Below are 21,991 nucleotides of genomic sequence, written 5' to 3' on the forward strand. Positions count from 1 at the left end.
GGTGGTATTAAAATATTTTAATATTTAACATAGTTTTTGATTAAAGCTTTTGTCTTCTGTGTCAAAATAACTTTCCTGTGTATATATTTTTGTAATAAAAATAAGCTTCTCTTTCATAAACTTGGTGCTGATAACAGCTTAATATTATTTACCTTAGCTTACTTTTGGTGTCTTGCTATATTCCAATATCATTATGCCTCAATTAGCTAGTTATAGATTAAGAGTTGTTGTTTTAGTTGTGCATTGAATAATTTATGTTGTTAAAATAAAATGGCGGACAGAGTATGACTGTCTGAGGGAGGAGACATGCTAATACGGGATAGTCTGTCAGCGGTCTGTCAACATACATATATATATATATATATATACAGTGGTGTGAAAAAGTGTTTCTGATTTCTTATTTTTTTGCATGTTTGTCACACTTTAATGTTTCAGATCATCAAACAAATTTAAATATTAGTCAAAGATAACACAAGTGAACACAACATGCAGTTTTTAAATGAAGGTTATTATTATTAAGGGAAAACAAAATCCAAAACTACATGGCCCTGTGTGAAAAAGTGTTTGCCCCCTAAACCTAATAACTGGTTGTTGGAAGCTGACTTAAATAAAATAAAATAGGTTTTTGCACATTTTATTTCAGTAAAAGTTTATTTTAATTCAAGTAACAAAAATGTTACTTTACATTACATTACATTACATTACATTACACTACATTATTTTTTATTGTTTTATGTTTTAGTTAACCCTTGGTACCCTTGTGTATTATTATTTTTTTCTTAGTGAATACTTTAATAATATACAGGTAAGATTAGAAAATAATTTAACCTCAGATTAATATTAATATTCAAATATTAATATAATTTTTTATGGTTTTAGTTTTAGTTAACTATAATAACACTGGTTAAAACTATTTAATAAAATATTTTGATGAGGCTTTCACTATTTGTAATGACCATTAGGTTTGAGCCGACGTGTTCATTTGATCTTTTTTATGTAATATGATATTTTAATTTTTTTCTATTATTGTATTTTACTGTATTATTCTATTTAACTTTTATTTTATTTCTTTTTTATGTAAAATTATGTACTGAAATTGTACCCTTGGGTGAACTCTGTGGTTTTTATTGTGGTTTGTACAAATATTTTTTTTATTTGATTTTTGATTTGAAACTATTTTTTATTATTTTTATTAATTTATTTAATGGAAATTATTTAATGGAAATAAATACTTGTATTAATAAATAATAATATGAAATGTAATAATTAATAATTTTGTAATTTTTTTCTATCACATGAAGCCTTTATTCTTTATTAAATTACTGTTAATAATTTTCTTACATTTTTCCTGTCTTATAATACACAAGATCCAGCTCAACACACATGCACTGTTCTACATTAATGCAGACATAAAGACTACCACCTTGGTTCCTCTATACGGGCAATGAGAATGTTCCACAAAGCAGATTATTTCCTTTGGTGCCATGCAACAACATATGCTTCCATCCAGTCCAAATTGAGCCTTGACATACAGTAACCAATTTCATCTCTACTAAACATGATTGTTGGAGCCTGCTAACAGGCAGCACAGTTATTATGAGATAAAAGCTCACAGCAAAATGGTGAAGAGACGAGGGAGGAAGGCCTGGGATTCTCTGTCAAAAGCTTCTCAGACCAAAGAGGATGAAGGCAGGTCGGCGCTCCACGCGGCGTCACGTGGCGTTAAGCCAAGCACATTGTATATATGGAGGCAGAATGGGAAAATGCAACAAGCAATCATTACAGTAAATTGCCTCGGCCATTCTTTCTATTCAGATGCAGTTTTATCAAGCAGTGCAGAACCGGTGAGGGAGCATTTACTGCATGCAGCTGTGAGAGTAGAAGATTTGAACATTTGCTTGTGGGCCAAACTGGCTAGATATACATTTTTTGTGACACACAGGAATTATTCGAGGACATTTTATGTAAGCCACCTCTTATATAATAAAAAGTTCTTGTGATTTACCAGAGCTTCAGTGGCCATGACCAGCTCTGCACACAATGCTTGGAAATTTGTAAGGGGAATGTCAGTGTTATAAAATAAACCTTGATTGCATGGCTACTCACAAAATAAATAATTATTTGAACATGAAATCATGCTTATTACTTGAAACAAAATCTTTAACTGAAATAAAATATATATTAAAAAATGTAAACCTATTTTATTTCAGCTAGTTGCCAAGGCAGAATTTCTCATCTTAGTTTAACTAAAAAACTAAAACTAAAATAAAAATTTTATTAATAAAAACTAAAAACAAAAAGCTAATAAAAATACACAACAAAACTACTAAAACTTTAACTAAAATTTATAAAAAATTAAATCTAATTCAAAATCTCAACAAAAACTATAATAGTATCTAAATTATTTAAAAATAATTGTTTGTATATAATTGTGTCATTTAAAATTGTATATAATTTGAATATAATTTTTGTATAGTTTGTATATAATTGTTTTATACAAACACAAATTATAAGTAATTGTGCCCTGCCCACTTTGAATCTCATTGGTCCAAAATTCCTCCTCACAACTTTGCTTTGATTGTCGTGTCTCGCAGCAGTTACACGTGTAGTATGTGTAGACGACAAGTTGCTTGTCACTAAAAACTTTGCATCATGCTTGGTTTCACAACTGAAACCCATTGAAAGCACTGCTGCGAATTGAAAACCACAGACCACTGTTTATGGAAGGTGTCAATGTTTCCTTCGTAAATATAATTCGAAATCCAATTATTTGCTTGTAATTGCAATCGTTTCATACATTATGCAATGTGCAACAAGCTTTATAGGGAAGGAGATCGCATGAGATTGCAGTATGTGAAATATGAGACTCTGTTTGTGTCTTAATTATGTCTGAATATAACGTCTAGCAAAATAAGTCTCCAGCGAGCCCTTTTGCGAATCACTGATCTGACCAATCAACGCCGAAAGCATTCAAATTGTTGTGTTGAAGCACCTCATGCGTTTTCGTTTATGCATAACTTTGAAGCTATGACTCAACCACCAATCTAAAGCGACCATTCCCTGTTGAATCAAAGCAAAAATGTGTTTTTTCTTTGATCCAGACTAATCCAATTATTTGCTTGTAATTGCAATCTTTTCATACATTATGCAATGTGCAACAAGCTTTATAGGGAAGGAGATCGCATGAGATTGCAGTATGTGAAATATGAGACTCTGTTTGTGCCTTAATTATGTCTGAATATAACGTCTAGCAAAATAAGTCTCCAGCGAGCCCTTTTGCGAATCACTGATCTGACCAATCAACGCCGAAAGCATTCAAATTGTTGTGTTGAAGCACCTCATGCGTTTTCGTTTATGCATAACTTTGAAGCTATGACTCAACCACCAATCTAAAGCGACCATTCCCTGTTGAATCAAAGCAAAAATGTGTTTTTTCTTTGATCCAGACTTTGAAATTCCATCTCCTTTGAGTCCTTGAATGGAACGCACATGGGTTGTGATTAAAATCTCAGAGTCGTGTTTATTTGGACTACAAAAGGAGCAGAATAATGCATTGTTGTACATCGCATTAGTGTTGATACTTTCTGTTCCAGAGCTGTAGTTTAGCATCACCCGCTATAAACTAAAAGTCAGATTCTATGCTGCAGCTTAATCCATGTCACTATCTTGTTCAAATTTGACATCAACGCACCGCATCAGGAGTCGGAATCAGACCGGGGTGCGTGTTTGACATGTCTTTCCTCTCCTATCACTGCTTCTCAGGCAGCTGAAGGGAAGGGAGTGCATGAGTACGGCTGGCTGCAGCATTTAAATGTGCCATGCTGATTATCTTGCTGCTGTGTTTACGTATTCATTTATGTAAGCATTATGCTAATGTGTTTTTCGGCTTGTCGCTTGTGTCCAATTGTGCCCTTCAAGTTTGACGTGAGGTGACTGATGCAGTCTTGATGTGAAGTTGCAGCTTCTGTTGTTCGGGCTTTTGAGAGCAGTCGAGTGTGCCCAGATGCACTGGATATTTGTCATTGGCTCAAAAGAGGTGCCGGGGTTTGAAAAGTCTTGCCCGTGCCCTCGGGAGCGGCCTTTCAAGAAAATGTGTCCTAAAATAGCTGACCCTTTTGTGTGCGCTACATTTGCTTTTTCACTCTAAAGAGTGTCCGAGTAATCATAGTCTATAAGAGGTCTTTGAAGGCTGGCTGAAGCCACGATCGGATCAGAGGAGCCTGATCAAAGTCTGATGCCGACTTCATACCAGGTACATCTAGGGCTCACAAAAAAGAGCAAACGCCTGCTAACTTGTGTGTATCAGATTAAAGGAGTAGCTCACCCAAAAATAAAGGCCACTCTTGCCATACAACTGTTGTCAAGTTCCAAAGAGGGCACCAAAAACACCCAAAAAAAACCCACTTAAAAGAGAAAAAAGCAACAATGCCATAGAGAACCATTTTAAGTTCCCCAAAGAACCTTTCAGTAAACAGTCTTTAAAAGAACCTTTGTTTGTTCAAAGAACATTTTAATATACTGAAGAAACTTTTTCCACCATAAAGAACCTTTTATGCAATGTAAATGTTCTGTGTAGGGCAAAGGTAAAAATAAAGGTTCCGAAATAGTTTTTTTTTGTTGAGATGCCATAAAATAAAAATTTTGGGTTCCCCAAAGACCATTTTATTATTATTATTTGAAGAACATTTTAATAATATAAATAATATGTTTCCTCTACAAAGAATCTTTTGTGCAAAAGAAAGGTTACATACACTCTTAAAAAAAGGTTATTTATTGGCATCTTTGGTTCCATGAAGAACATCTATGTAACCTTTCCATTTCACAGAAGGTTCTTTATAGTGGAAAAAGGTTCTTCAGATTTTTTTTTAAATATTCTTCAATCTAAGAAAAAAATGTCCTTTTAAGAACTCTTCACTGAAAGGTTCTTTGAGGAACCAGTAATGGTTCTTCTACAGTTTAATGCAAAAAACAGTTTTTTGGAACCTTTATGTTTAAGAGTGTAAATGTTAAAGGTCGTTGATGGATCCATAGATACCAATAGAAAAACCTTTGTTTTTAAGAGTGTAAGAACCATTTTGGGTTCCCCAAAGAACTTTTCAGTAAACATTTCTTTAAAAGAACAATTTTTTGTCTTAGTTTGAAGAACATTTTAATAATCTGAAGAACATTTTTCCTCCATAAAAAGAACCTTTTGTGCAATGGAAAGGTCTTATGGATGGTAAAGGGCAACAAAAAAGCATGTACACACAAAATAAAGGTTCCAAAAAGCGGGTTTTGCAGCAAATGCCAAAAAAAGGACTATTTTGGGTTCCCCAAAGTAGTTTTCAGTAAACAGTTCTTAAAACAATATTTTTTCTTAGTTTGAAGATCATTTTAATAATCAAAAGAAGCTTTATTCCACCATAAAGAACCTTTTGTGTATTGGAATGGTTCCATGAGTGATAAAGGGAACCATATACAGTATGTTTGATTTTAGAACTCTTATTTTTAAAGGGGTCATATAATGCGATTTCAAGTTTTTCTTTCTCTTTGGAGTGTTACAAGCTGATTGTGCAAAGATAAGATCCCTGAAGTTGCAAAGACTAAAGTCTCAAAACCAAAGAGATATTCTTTATCAAAGTTAAGACTCTGCCACGCCCCCCTAAAACGGCTCGTTCTAACATGCCCCCACATATCTACCTCACTATGTGGGAATATTTGCATAACACACCCAAATGTGCACGCAAAGAAAGAAGGCGAGAGAGAGAGAGAGAGAGAGAAAGAGAGAGAGACCGTTACATCACAGTGGAGTCAGCTGTCTTAACCGTGGCTTGTGGACTGCATCATTACTGTGTCTGTAACGCGACTCTGTTCCCCTTTCGGGCTTGAACTGATGGTAAAACTAATGACATTATTTACTCTCTTTACATTTATTTTGAAAGATGAAGCTCGCAATTATGGTAAGGGGCGTTACATTTCCGACGAGTGCTTGCAGTGTTCGGCCAATCACAATGCACTGGGTCAGCAGGCCAATCAGAGCAGACTGCGCTTGTCGGAAGGAGGGACTTTGTTGAAAACGAATCGTTTGAGAGAGGCGGGGCATAGAGGACCTACAATAATGTACAGTATTTGAAAAATAATGTGTTTTTTGAACATTAAAGCATGTCAACATTTAATGTTACACCAAATACACAAAGTATATAAAGGCGAGTAAATGATGACCGAATTTTCATTTCTGGGTGAACTATCCCTATAGGTTGTTATTCACTTGTAGTGGTGAAAAAAAATCAAATTTTTGTTTTGCACTGTTCCTTTAAATCTCAAACCACTATTGAATGTCACGTTCTTTTAATTAGGTAGGATCTCCCACACAGAGGTTCCACAATTGCATTCCTGATGTTACACAACGGGGTCGTTGGAGAGTCATCGTCAGTGTTATGTCCTGTTAAATCATGTTTATGACAGGTACAAGCCGACTCCATTCGAAAGAATGATCAGCAGATGGGTGTCACACAAATCATAATGCCACAACACAACTGGTGAGGAAATAGGCGTCTTTTTGTAGCCCAGTCATCATTCTTCTGGGTGGATATTAGCCGTAGGTGTATTGACAGCTGAGAAAACAGCAAGGGGATTTGAAATCTCTTCATACCTTCATTTTGCCTGCTCTCCTTCTCACTGAGGAGATATTTAATTCTCTGTAATTACTTTATTGACTCATTTGCAGAGCTGAATTGGCTCCAATCTGTCGTCAGTAAAACATACACAGAGATGAGGAACAGCATAGCAATGCTTAAGTACAACATCATAGTGGGAGGCAAATTTTCCTTCAATGGGGAGAGTGGCATGGCAGCCCTGGTAATTCAGCATCCATATGTGACAATCTTATGTAAAGCTTAATTTATGTTACCCAAAATTATGCTTGATTTACTCAGCTCTGCATAATCTAATGCAGAACTATTGAGCAAAATTACTAAACAGTTGCACCACCAAAAGCCTGGGTCTTATTCTCTATCCACCTGCAATCCATTTGATCTGTTTGCTAAAATGATTATTTTTTACCCACATTTGACTCTTCAATATGAATTTTGAACACTAGTTATAAAAGGAAAAAGAGACTAAATGTGTCACATTATACAAAAGTTGCTATCTAGATGAGCAGAAATGAGAGCTAATATGCCTAATTGTATTTCAGGGTTTAGTTAACAACTGAAATTGACTGAAAACTTTTAAAACATACAGCCATAGAAATATGACTTGACTAATGGTGAAATATATGAATGATGCATGCTTCAAATACAAATATGAAAATAATTTACTAAAGCATTATACCATTCTTATTATGTTTCACATTGTTCACATTTTCATAAACCAGCTCGAATTGTCGAATATTTTAGAATAGTCAGAACATTTGGGATATAGTAAAACAATAGTAGAATTTGTAATAATAACAGTATTTTACAGCATTTTAAAAAAAGAGTGAAAACAGTTAAAAATAAATAAGTTACATAGTGTAGCTTTAATTATTTAACTAAATATGTCACTATTAAATAAAATGCATGGACTTGATTCATGATTTTGACATAAATCACCGGAATTAACTGATTCATTAGAATAAATCAGATTTGTCAGGGTATGAGAGAAAGAACCGTTAAACCACATTGTGACCAACGAGTTTGAACTCACGTTGCTTGCATGAGCACCACAGCTCAAGAGCACATGTGATAACCACCAGGCCACACAAAGTTTTTAAAAGAAGGAAGCTTGAAGGGCATTAAATTACCTTTGCCATTTCAAACATTCAGGAAAAAAAAAAACTCTCTGACCACAGTTGTTGACCTTCGGCACAGTGGCAGAGAATAATTAAAGAAGAGAAATGTCTGAGCTCTATTTGGATCCCATTCGGATAATGAGAGCTGTTACCTCAATCCGAGTTAGTCCTGGCCCTGAAATCTTCAGATTTGAATTCCTCTGGTAATACAACCAAGTTTTTAAAATTATTTTAATTGTGGAGACATGGATATGGTGACAACATCATACAGGTAAATATACTGAAATTAGATTTATATTATTAAGGGCATAGTTTGTCATTTAAGCTATACTATGTAACTTTTGGCCCTCTTGAGGTTGAAGCGCAAAAGTGCAAGTAACTCGTGGCGGAACATTGTTTTGTTAAATTCGGCTCCACTATTCTACACTGAAGAATCTGGCTTGAGACGCACCGCTGTGCTCATGATTCATGGATTCATGGATCAGTGCGAATGTCACTAACAACACCAGAACTCTCCTAATAACGAAATAAAGAGAGATATCTGACAAATATGACTTATGAGCAGATAAGTAGCATAAAATGCCGTTGTTGTTTTGACTTGTGTTGTTGTTTTAAAGCTTCATGATTCATGGATTCATGGATCAGTGCGAATGTCACTAACAACACCAGAACTCTCCTAATAACGAAATAAAGAGAGATATCTAAAAATATGACTTATGAGCAGATAAGTAGCATAAAATGCCGTTGTTGTTTTGACTTGTGTTGTTGTTTTAAAGCTGCTTTACATCAGAATTGATCTCAGTTTGCATCATTGAATTGTTATTTTCCTATTTATCCCTGTAAAGCTGCTTTGAAATAATCTGTATTGTATAAAGTACTATATAAAATAAAGGTTATTTGTTGGAATTGATTGTTCTAGTAGATGCACAACAAATGTAATGCTATGCAAACTATACTGATTTGTGTTTTATTACGGATGCTTTTCGTTTCCCTTTTTGAATTTCGAGGTTCAGTTGTTGTGGCTTCAAACTTCCACTGCATAGTATATTAGCCTGATCTAGAGTAATTTTTTGTCTGAATCAGCAGATTCACTAGAATGAATCAGATTTTCCACTGATATATATGAGAGAAAGCATCAACTAGATGAGCTGATACACTGAAAAGAATCAGTCCTTTCGTCGGTACACGTATCGGACCAGTTCACTGGAATAAAAAATGGCATCTACTTTGTCAATGTGACATTTAAAAAACAACTTGTTCCATTAGCATTAAAAAAACAAAACAAAACAAAAAACCCTGAACCATTGTCTGACTAATGAAAAGGGTGCTGTAAAGTCAGTAGCACTTCTACTTTTAGTTAGTTAGTTCCAGCAAATATGTTTGCAGCCTTCAGCAATAGAAGCTTGTGTTGGTAATGAAAGATGTATCCGTCCTAACCTTGACTCGCATCAGCTCTCCCATTTTCTTCTGTTGTCTTTCTCTTTTTGTAGGTGTGTGTGGGCAGCAGGCGTTCAAGACAGAGCCACGTAATGTGACGGTCAGGGCGGGGGCCACAGCTCTGCTGAAGTGTGAAGTGCTGAGGGCCTCAGGGGCCGTGCAGTGGGTTAAAGATGGGCTGCTCCTGGGACCTCAGAGATCGCTGCCTGGCTACCCACGCTACAGCATGACAGGAGACCAGCAGAAAGGTGAGAACTCGGAGGGATGGAAAGAATGACATGCGGTGATTAAAAACAAACGAGTTGCTGAGATGTTTGCTGATGTTGTTAGATGTGCGTGAGCGGGCAACTGTCCCCAAAGAGCACGAGAATGTGAAACTGTTCTCCAAACAGATGCTACAGTGCAATTCAATTTGAGAAAGTAAAGAATTAATTATATGTTTGTTTGTTCGTTCGTTCGTTCATTCACTCATCTATTAATTTATTCAGTTAGAAAATGTCACAAAACTTGCCATAAAAGTCATATTACACCCTAAAATCAAAAGAATAATGGTTGTAATTATTGAAAATAAATAAATAAATAATAATAATAAAAAATGGGGGGTAGATTGCTGACATATATTTAAATATTTTGTATATAATTATCAAATATATATTTTTAATATTTACCATTTTTCTATTTTCATATGGTTTAAATGTACAGTATGTTGTCTTGGGTAAATGCCCGGGTGTGTTTGGGACAAATTGAGGAAACAAATCAGCTTTTTTATTAAACATTAGCATTAAACATTAGAAAAATCTCAATGCACAGCAATTATTTTTTATTATTTATTCATCCATCCATCCAGGTATGTATGTATTTAGTTAGTTAGTTAGTTAGTGAATCTCACAAAAGTCACATTTGACCCCAAAATTAAAAAAAAATGAATATTTTTATTAGGGAAAAAAAATCATATCTATATATATATATATATATATATATACACACACTCACATTTAGGGTAAATCAATGGCATTTAATTAAATATTGTATATTTTATATTTGATAAATTATCATTTATTTATATATTTTTGTATAATATTACTTTTGTTACAATACTGTATTTATTTATTCCCTCCGTTTGATTTTGGGATGAAATGTGACCCAGAATGTTCTTGACATATTTTGTGAGATTACTATTAATATTTTTATTGTCTTGGGTAAATGCACTGGAGTGTTTGAGAAATGATAAATTAAGGGGGGGGGTCATCTTTTTTCAGCGTGAACGATTATTAGCATGAATCATTAGAAAATGTTTTGATCACAATCTGCAAATGGCTATAGATGCCTCAGTCTCAATTTCTAGTTTAGATGCAGCCTTCCTCATCAAAATGCGCTCAGCTCTCTTAAAAAACAGCTTAGCGAGATACTATCAAAGGGCTTCTAATTTAAGCAGCAGAGACAGATTTAAGAAATTCGCTTTTTTTTTTTTTTTTTTTTGAGTGAGAGGACTTCAGTACCCACCCCCAATTCCCTTCCATATAAATAAATAAATAAAGTAAAATCAGCTCTGAATTACTCCTATTTTTAATGTCCATTGAGAGTAAATTGAGATAAATTGGGCTGATGCAGTGAATAACCTATGATGCTTGGCCAGCCTGCTTTGTGCATATAAAAAAAGCCAATTAAAAGACAATGCTAAACAAGTCCTGAGCATCTGCTCCTCTTTGTGGAGGACAAAAGCTGCTATCCGACATAGTGAGAGAGAGGCAGTTTGTGCCAAATGCAAGTGCAAATGCTTATAAAATGCTTACGCTATTGAATACTATCGCTTGTGCCGCCGGGCATTGATAGCATGACGGATAAAGAGTGCCATGTAAGGGACAAATGATATCATAAAAAGACATGCTGAAAGCATCTTTAATGTTAACCCTGCCAACCTTAATCTACTGATACGCAGACACGCATCCACATGAGTTCTGTGTGACAAACCGTAGGTGCGCACACACACTCTGATACCTTGCAAAAGGAAATGAGTGAGAGGACGGGCCAGAGTCCCCGTTGGTGTTTCATATTGGTTGTCAGAGGCGTAATTATTGGACTTCTTCAAACACGCGCTCACAAACATCCCGAACCGAGTCAGCGTGTACCGAGTGCAATTTAAAGAGAGTGGAAAATCATTAATGATTTGAAAGTGGTTTCCTTTCCTTCAAAGATCACATAGATCTGAAAATTGCTGCTGTTTGGTGTTAATTATCCTGCCATCCTGCCTGACACCTCCTTTTTTCAGCCGTGGAAGTTGTCATATCAGGATACTATTTTCTGCATGTTAGTTTTCTTCAGAGGGGAGGAGAAAAGGAAAAAAGGGGAAAAGAAAAATGCTCAAAGCTCGAACAGCTTGCATAAACTTCGCCCGAGCAGCCATTGATCCTGGAAGAATGGTAGTTGAACAAACAACCCCTTGGTGGCATGATATTCTGATAGTAAATAACAAGAACCTTGCACACAAAGGAACGATGTTGAAGGGCTGCATCAAACAGAATGAATCACAAAATCTTTCTCTGTATAACGCTCGTCGCTAATTTGGGCCATTAATTTGAGACCGCACATAAATTTTGCACTGCCATTTGACAATTGGAATTTCTTTACTCCGATTAGTTTCTAGCTAATTAAAAGTGGATTTTAGGAAGCATCTGAACATGCCAAATCTCCAAATTTGTATTAATGGTGGAACTCTTCAAATATGCTTTTTAGAAACCCAAAGCATTACAAATACTATCAGCGGAGTTTAAGTTGTCCTAACCCTGAATATTCATTCAATGCTGTCAAGTCTTTTCTGCTCCATTGTCCGTGTGAACAATAAGATCACATTTCTCTCATATTCCTTTCTTTCCTCCTCATAATTTCTGCTCCGCCTGCTTTCTCCTACAGGCCAGTACCATCTTCAAATTCTCAACGTGAGTTTGGAAGATGACGGCCCCTACGAGTGCCAAGTGGGCCGGTCCGTGAGCAGCCGCGCCATCATGTCCCGCACAGTCTGGTTCAATGTGCAGAGTAAGCAATCCCATCTTTTACCACCAAGCAAGGAGAGGGGGGGTGCAAATGGGGAGAAGCAGCATGTGGGACAACTTTAGGCATGACAGATCGCTCAACCAAAGCCGTTAATGGCTGCGCACGCACTGATAAAGATATAGATAGGTCAGTCCTTTCAGAGTCTCTGTCTTTTGCTTTCCTTCCACCTCTTCTGCCTCCTGCGGTGGGAGCCAGCCCATATGTCTAAGGCAGGGGGTCTTGAAAGCCCCTTTTCTTCACCAGTCATCAAGCATTCACTTCCTCTTCTGTCCCAGAGAGTGTGTGTGTGTGTGAGTATGTGAGTGTGAGTTGAGTGTGTGTGCTTGTAATGGAGGGCGGTTGCTGTGGTGACTGCCTTTCTTTTGCCTGGGAAGGCAGCAGGTTTTATTGACAGCGATGAAAAAGAGAAAGGACAAGACGGTGAAGATGGTTATGGGTGTAATAGAATCTCAGTTTCACACACACACACACACACACACACACACACACACACACATTTCTGCATCAACAGCAGCAGGCCTCAGTCACTCATTTATCACAATCAACAGATGGGTTCATATTGTGTTTGTGTGTTTTATAGGGCTGTCAATTCACACATTCATTTAGTGCGATTGAATTATTTAAAAATAACAGTAATACAAAATCACAATATATTTTATATAATTCATTATAATTATTTAATAATTATACAATAAATTAAAATAAAAATAATTTATCATATTTATTTATTATAAATTATATTGTAATAATGTATTATATTATTTAATATTATAAATGTATAATATTTGTCAAATATATTTCTATAAAATCACACTTTTTTAAAATGATTATTTTTATATTTTCTTTTTTTATAATTATTAATCCTGCCTCCCATACTTAATTTTTTAATTTGCCAATTAACTATCAAATGTGATATTGCTAATCAGCAGGAATATAGAAGATCCTTGTTTTAAATGCAATACAAATTACTTAAATTCCTTAATATGCATTTTTCTTATCCAAGTTTTAGAGATAAAACAAACAAAATATTGACTATACAAATACACTTTTTGTAATATCTGTTTGTTATTTAACACATTTACCTCAATAATACTAGGCTAATGGGGGCTTTTCAGGTTTGATATACTGTATATGATTAATAGGCATGTGATTGAATTAATTTGATTACAGTGTTTAAATGAGCCCTGAAAAATGCAAGGCATTGCTCTCCTTCTAACTTATTGTTTAGTGTTGCCGTATGTAAGTGAAATATTAAAGGCTACTTTTTGTTTATATGATGTTTTGAAATGGACGTTCGCAAATGCGAGTGCTGAAGGCAGCAGTATTTTCCCATCCATTACCTCACCATTGCACCCATTCAGGGCTGGATTTTTGCTGTGTCTGCTTCTAATCTACCTCAGTAAATCCAATCCAAATGGCATAATGTCTTTACAGAGGGGAGTGGTGAGGCGGGGAAAAAAAAGAAAGAAAGACAGAGTGAGAGACTAAAAGATGAGGCAGGGTCTTAATTGGATTCTCTCTGTCCATGTGATATGTTTTATAATGGCCTAATTCAAGATGAATCACCCTTGGCTTGCTAGAAGCTAAGCGCGTGGTCACAGCATCAATAGCTATCTCCACAGCCACTGCCGTGAAGCTTTCTCAACACTTCTGTGTGTGTTTTTCTTCTTTGTCACACACAGACAGAAGATAACCACGGATGTCACTTCAAGTGGCACCTTATAATCCTGAACAATAATGTGGCCATGTCCTTTTTCTCCTTTGATCCCGACTAGCCACTCCAGCAAAGCATTGTTAGCATTTCACGAATGCACACATGTTCCGATCTGGTTCAAAAGCTTCGTTTTGCCTGCCTTAGTAACTTTTAATTGTTTCAAATAGTTAATTATGGAAACCTGTTTCCATCTCAGAGTTAAAAATACCACTTTACATATCTCGCAATTGTGACTTTGTCTTTTTATGTCACTGTTGCAGTTTCATTTCTTGTAATAGGATCCTTAAATATCAAATGTCACTTTCTCATTTGAAAACGGTTTTATTTTTTTATTTTTTTTAATCTGAGGTGCAAACCGGTTTTCATAGTTAGCATGTGTTGGTGCACTTGTTTTGTGTGATTGTATTTAACATTATGAACATGATTTACTAAAGATTGGAGTAAATAAAACCACATTATCTCGCAATTGTGACTTTGTCTTTTTATCTCACTGTTGCAGTTTCATTTCTTGTAATAGGATCCTTAAATATCAAATGTCACTTTCTCATTTGAAAACGGTTTTAATTTTTTATTTTTTTTAATCTGAGGTGCAAACCGGTTTTCATAGTTAGCATGTGTTGGTGCACTTGTTTTGTGTGATTGTATTTAACATTATGAACATGATTTACTAAAGATTGGAGTAAATAAAACCACATTTCATAGATATAAAATATTTTAATTAACTTCGGACATTAAGACATGGTGTTAAGTGGTTTATTAAAAACACATTTTTGTCATTGTAGAATAATTGGTTTACCTTTTTTGCAACATTTCATGCTCTCTTGAAAATGTTTCTGCATTCTAATTTGAGAATTTTGTTTTGTTAGGTTTTTTTATGTAGACGAATAGATGCTTGTTATGAACATCTGTGTTTTTCTGAGTGATTTGGTATGTGGGGAAAAAGACTGATATGTTAGAATACATTATAAATGATTTATTTTCTATGTATTTGTCGAAAGGGCACATTGTTGACTAATATGCTTTAACCAGCCAATCAGTTTCTTAAATCAGAAACTCTCCGTATATGTTCACAATTTGCTTTATTATTCTGACAATTATTGAAAAATCATGTAGCAGTAATAATGATACAGAACAATATTATCAGTGCTTATAATTACTGCCATCTAATGAGCAAAGCTTCTGAATCAACATGCTTTTTTTTTTGTCTGATTTTAAGTTAAGTTATGACAGAAAAGATCCAAGCTTCTCTGATTAGGTAAACAAAGCAATTTGATATTGATTGGATGGATGGATAGATTAATAGATAGATGCATAGATGTATGGATAGCTGAATATATTCAAAATAATTATGCCTATATATATATATATATATAAATGAGCAATATCACTCGAGTACGAGAGTGATATTGCATTTATACAACAGTTCGACAGAACATGTGTGGAATTAAACAAGAAATAATGGAGTGCCTAAATCCCTCTTTTGTGCAGAACTACTTCCTTCCGCCACGGATTCAAAGCTCAAGTTGACAGTTAAACATACGTCACTTTTAGAATTCATATCAAGGGCATGTGCTGCTTCAGTTAGGTAATTAGTAAGAAATAATGAGGTTATAAGAGAGAAACCGACAGAACATGTGTGGAATTAAACAAGAAACAATGGAGTGCCTAAATCCCTCTTTTGTGCAGAACTACTTCCTTCCGCCACGGATTCAAAGCTCAAGTTGACAGTTAAACATACGTCACTTTTAGAATTCATATCAAGGGCATGTGCTGCTTCAGTTAGGTAATTAGTAAGAAATAATGAGGTTATAAGAGAGAAACAATGCGGCAAGACGTGCATCCAAATGAGAGAGAGAGTGACAACAAAGCTAGAAATTTCTTCTTATATTAACTAACGTACTCTACGATTAGCTCAGTGAATAATTAAAAAAAAAACATAGACCCGGTGTTACGGGGCTGACGAGACGTGAGACTTGCGGATTCAAGTGCAAAGCTTTATTAATAGACTTAGTAGAGACAGGCAAGGGTCAGATAATGGCAACAGGTATGTAGGAGGCAAGACACAAGAATATATTGTTACGGGGCTGACGAGACGTGAGACTTGCGGATTCAAGTGCAAAGCTTTATTAATAGACTTGGTAGAGACAGGCAAGGGTCAGATAATGGCAACAGGTATGTAGGAGGCAAGACACAAGAATATATCCTAGGGCTAGCGTGGGTATACGATCGGCGAACAGAATCAACAGGGCAAGACTAGAGGGATAAATCCAGGTACAAGGCAAAGGTCCAGGCAGGGGCAAACAGTATCGAATAGGGCAAGACAAGAGGGGGAATCCGAGAAACACAGGCAAAGATCAGGACACGAGAAAACAGACAAGGCACGACTAAGATAAGGTTATGAAAACTAGACAAGCTCCATAGAGCTGCTATTGCTATGAGAGTGATAAACGCTATACAATACGCGGCAGCTTGACGGGGAACAGAGTGAGTGTTATATAGGGAAGGTGTGATTGATGACAGCTGTGTGCAATCAGTGCTGTTTGCAATCAACTGTGTGTGTGTAATCAGTGCAATGGATGATGGGAACTGTAGTCCGGGTAAAGTGCAACAGTAGTGGGGTGCAAGAGTCCATAGTAGTGGAAGGGTGACCTCTGGTAGCAAGCAGACGGAAGTTCAATGGACCGGATTCGTGACACCCGGCTAGAACAAGGGAAGTGATACAAAATTGTGAAAGGGCGTTCCTGTAGCGATACCAGTACAATATCTCACGATTCTCAACCAATCAGATTTGAGAACCAGAACGAACTGTTGTGTATATATATATATATATAACAGAAAGTAGGCTTTATTTCAGAATGTTATGACACGGATACGACACACGATGTCCAGCAGTATCATGACACACCACTCTCTTGGCCAGCTGGAATCTTTTTCCCTGATGAGAGTCACTGCTGAGTCGCCATGATTTGGGTTTTGTTCAGGCATCTCTTTGTCACCCACGTTCAGTATCTGAGTCATGAATTGTGCCACATATACGTAATTGTTACTCACATTAAGTCAACTGCACGCCCTAGCACTCATGCCAGGAGGTGTTTACAGTTCTCTGCATAGCCTCAGACTAAATATAAATGCAAACCCATATCCAACATGGCTTTCTCCAAAAATGCTGAAGCTTTAAAGAGTCTCAATATTCAGCTGATTGCGGCTTCTAGGGCTCCAGAGTCATGTGACATTCAGAAATCAGATGATTGGCTCAAAAACGAAAATTTTTTGAATCTCAGTGCCTGAGGAAAGATGGTAGCATGCCGAACTGCTATTGCAATGAATGGGAATGCTAACACTTAGCTCTCTTGCTGCTATTATAGACTTTAAGTGTAGAAAACATTTTAACAAGCTAGTATTTTAGCTTAGCTTAGCTTATAATATAATATAATATATATTATATTATATTATAATATAATATAATAAGAAAATGAACATTACTTAAAAGCTAGCCGGTAAAAGATGTTGTGAGTAGATGTAATATAATACAAAATATAATAATTATTATTATTATTATATTTAGATATTAACATACATAAATAGCTAAAGTTAGTCATTTAGTAAAGTTGTAAATATAATATAATATAATATAATATAATATAATATAATATAATATAATATAATATAATATAATATAATATAATATAATAGCCGGTAAAAGATGTTGTGAGTAGATGTAATATAATACAAAATATAATAATTATTATTATTATTATATTTAGATATTAACATACATAAATAGCTAAAGTTAGTCATTTAGTAAAGTTGTAAATATAATATAATATAATATAATATAATATAATATAATATAATATAATATAATATAATATAATGAAACACACACATTATATTATATTATTATACATACATACATAAACATGACTAAAGTTAGCCATTCAATGTTTTGCCATAAATAGACCTAATAATATATATTATTATTATTATTATTATATTTAGATATTACTATAAATAAATAGACAAACAAACATGGCTTAAAAAGCTAAAGTAATTTAAAGTTTGTTGTGAATAGACCTTGTAATATAACATAACAACCTTTTTTTTCTGGTGTGTCTTGAGATCAAATATCATTTGTTATGTTATGTTCACCCAGCACTGAACGTGAACAGCAGGAATTGTGCTATTTTGCTCTGGGAAAAGCTATAGAAAGAGACTGTGAGCACACTAGTGTCTGTTTGGACTGTGTGGCGTGTAGGGAAGTGGACTCGTGTCTCTAGGTTATGGTCGGTAATTGGTTCGGACACTGTTTTGTTTATCAGTTGTCAGTCTGATTTACGTAAATCAACTCTTGTTCGTTGAGTGTTGAAAGTGTTTATTGTCATATGCGGTGGGCTAAACATGAAGAATATAAGAGCAGGAAAGACAGAGAGGGGGATAAATTGCTGTTATCTCTCTAGCCTCAGCTGCACCTGCTGCACCCTTCAGACAGGAACGAGATGGGAGGAGATGAGAGGAGAAGTGCGGAGCAAAGGAAAAGGTGGAAAGATCAGTAGAATGAAGACGAGAAGATGAGATGAAATGAGAGAGGGAATGAAAGAGAGAGAGCAGAGGAGGAGAAATGTGACTGCTTCAATGGCTCTTAGCTTCAAAGCTCACACCTGAGCCCAGCGTAACCGTATGTTTGTGGATGAGTGTATTCAAGCCTTTTGAGGCATGTCTGGTCAAAGCTTCTTAACAGACTATGTTTGCTCATGTGGTCTAACAAGGCTCTGATGTGTGGTGGGGGGGCACCACAGAGGTTGTGCAGATACACGTGACCATATGAAAAGATGGTCTTCATTTTGAGGCAGCGTTGGGTTTAGAATAGAAGAACGACCCTCCATCTGCCTCAACTTACCTGGCCGTGTAAGAGTTCAGCTCTATTCAAATATGTAGGTTCTCTGGCTCAAAGTGAACCTGACATCAGCTGACCCTGTTTACTTTACTCATTGTGAACGACTGATGTGTGTCATTCCAAGAAAAAGTATGCTTTTTTTTCATGATCAATTCTCAAAATGCACTTGATCTGCTGCTGAATCACTGTTGGTTAATGACATCAGTGGTAAAAGAAAGGAGGAGTTTCAACTAATGCAGAATTTAGCATCTGCAGCACCATTGACTGAATGACTGATCTCAGACACAAATGTCTTTTTCTAAAAGTAACCTATCTATCCATGTCTATCCTTTTTGCATATATATTTACATATGTCTGTCTATTTATCTATCTATCTATCTATCTATCTATCTATCTATCTATCTATCTATCTATCTATCTATCTATCTATCTATCTATCTATCTATCTATCTATCTATCTATCTATCTATCTATCTATCTATCTATCTATCTATCTATCTATCATCTGTCTGTCTGTATCATCTATCTATCTATCTATCTGTCTATCTGTCTATCTATCTATCTATCTATCTATCTATCTGTCTCTGTCTGTCTATCTATCTATCTATCTATCTATCTATCTATCTATCTATCTATCTATCTATCTATCTATCTATCTATCTATCTATCTATCTATCTATCTATCTGTCTGTCTGTCTGTCTGTCTGTCTGTCTGACTGTCTGTCTATCTATCTATCTGTCTGTCTGTCTGTCTGTCTGTCTGTCTTACCATTGTATCTATTGTTTCATCATTTTATTTTCTATCATTCTATAATTTTATCTCTCTTTCTATCAGTTTTTCTGTTGTTTTATCTGTTATTTTAGCGATCTGTCTGTCTGTAAGACCCATAAACATTCAAACTTCAAAGGTTTGTCAAAATATTCAAATAAGACTTTGTCAACCCAGCATTTACATTTGTTTAGGGTTAAAGTTAGGGTTAACATTACAGTCATATGAATTTCACTTAATTTTGCTTCTGCAATTTTGAATCATGTTTGCATCCTTAATTCAGTCTAAATTCAAGGGTTTGGTCATGTGATCTGAAAATGTCTGTCAATTTAAGTAAACCCATTCATGTAAAATCAAACCACTTTTATATGTGTAGAGTCCTCAACTCATGACCCTGTACATAATTTAACAATATTTTTCTGAAGTATTCTTTTCATTATGTGTGAAACATTTTAATGCGGGAACAATTACTGAGTGCAACTTTAAATAAACATCACTGTTGTTGCGGTTATCTCGATAACCAAACTGCATCAACATTCATTTGTAATGTGTGACTGATCTAGAAGTCCATGTAGGAGGGAACTGTTTTTGTTTATTTCTCCAGGAAATGTGTCTATTTGTACGCAATAGATCTTGAAAAAGAGCGTCTGTGATAAAATGATTGCCTTTTGACTATCTTTTCATTTACTTGGCTTTTGCATGTGCAATTTGGTTTGGAGGAAAACATTTGCATGTTTATATGTTTATTGATGAGTGTGTGAGAGACAAACTGAGGGGGTTTGTTCATCTGTTTGTGCTAATGAGCCTCTTATCTTCCGTATCTGTCCATCCGTCTGCATTTGTCTAATGAATCACATTTTCAAAAAAGCTCAATGTTTCCCGCCTGAGCGCTCATGTGTGTTCATATCTCTGCTCTTGTGCATGCAAACATGTACTTCTGTGTGTCTGGGTTTTTATTTGCTTTGTGCATGTGAGCGTGCATTTGTCTAGGGAGGAGAGGTCGCAGGAAATATGGTGGGCAACTCAGGTGGGCTTCTCTGAGGTCCCAAGATTTGCCTGACTAACCATTGGCTGTCATGCTTCGGATCCCAATGCTACCAGTAACACAGGCATAAACTCCCCACACACACTCACACACAAACACACACACAGGTTTGTTTTTGTGAAAAGTGGGGACATCCCATAGGCGTAATGGTTTTTATACTGTACAGACCGTATATTCTATTGCCCTACACCAACCCTACCCCTAAACCTACCCCTTACAGGAAACTTTGTGCTATTTCAGATTTTCAATACACTCCATTCTGTGTGATTTATAAGCGTTTTGAAAAGTGGGGACATGGAGTAATGTCCTGAAAAGTCACCTTCTCCTTGTAATACCTATGTCATACCTTTGTCATTATACAAATTGATGTCCTCATTTGTCACAAAAATGCACGCGCACACACACACACACACACACACATCCTTCCCTTCTCTCATCATCCCTTCTCTCCGGTCACAAAGAACCGACTGCTGAACACACACACACACCTGCTTTCTACCACAGCTCGACTGCAGCAGAAAGGAAAAGAGGAAGAATAACTGGAGAGTGTTCAAATTACCACAGGGCTAGAGACCCCTCGTTCCAGTCATCACACCCCTTGTTGTTTCTGAAAACAGGCTGAGAGGCCTAGTCATTTAAATTTGTTGTTACAGCAGGACGTCCATGACATCAGACTTGAGATGAATGAGTTAAATGATATTAGTCTTGACAGTAATAGCTTCTCGGTTTTCTTAAAGTCACCGTGAAATCAAAATGGACCATTCCTCTTATTGGAGTATTACAGAGTTTATTGTAAATAATACACACACAAATCCTTCCCTTCTCTCATCATCCCTTCTCTCCGGTCACAAAGAACCGACTGCTGAACACACACACACACCTGCTTTCTACCACAGCTCGACTGCAGCAGAAAGGAAAAGAGGAAGAATGATGTAACTGGAGAGTGTTCAAATTACCACGGGGCTAGAGACCCCTCGTTCCAGTCATCACACCCCTTGTTGTTTCTGAAAACAGGCTGAGAGGCCTAGTCATTTAAATTTGTTGTTACAGCAGGACGTCCATGACATCAGACTTGAGATGAATGAGTTAAATGATATTAGTCTTGACAGTAATAGCTTCTCGGTTTTCTTAAAGTCACCGTGAAATCAAAATGGACCATTCCTCTTATTGGAGTATTACAGAGTTTATTGTAAATAATTTGTGTAAATAACTAGAAAATTAGGCCAATTAATGTATAAAAAAAAATTGTGAAATAATTGAACACCTCAGAATGTTCAACAGCTAATCAAAATATACACATATATTTGTTATTATTTACACACACACACACA

The 21,991-nt window shown here is 35.7% G+C and overlaps 1 protein-coding gene across 1 annotated transcript in view; it reads left to right on the forward strand.

Moving 5' to 3' along the window:
• Positions 1–1,619: 1,619 nt before the first annotated feature.
• The window catches only part of LOC107582260 (nephrin-like), a 67,923-nt gene continuing 47,551 nt past the window's right edge, over positions 1,620–21,991 (forward strand). Inside the window, 3 exon segments of the mRNA XM_016268034.1 lie at positions 1,620–1,689; positions 9,241–9,435; positions 12,098–12,220. Coding sequence (XP_016123520.1) covers positions 1,620–1,689; positions 9,241–9,435; positions 12,098–12,220 — 388 coding nt within the window.

This window comes from Sinocyclocheilus grahami, unplaced genomic scaffold (assembly GCF_001515645.1).
Source record: "Sinocyclocheilus grahami isolate Dianchi unplaced genomic scaffold, SAMN03320097.WGS_v1.1 scaffold42.1, whole genome shotgun sequence".
NCBI lineage: Eukaryota > Metazoa > Chordata > Actinopteri > Cypriniformes > Cyprinidae > Sinocyclocheilus > Sinocyclocheilus grahami.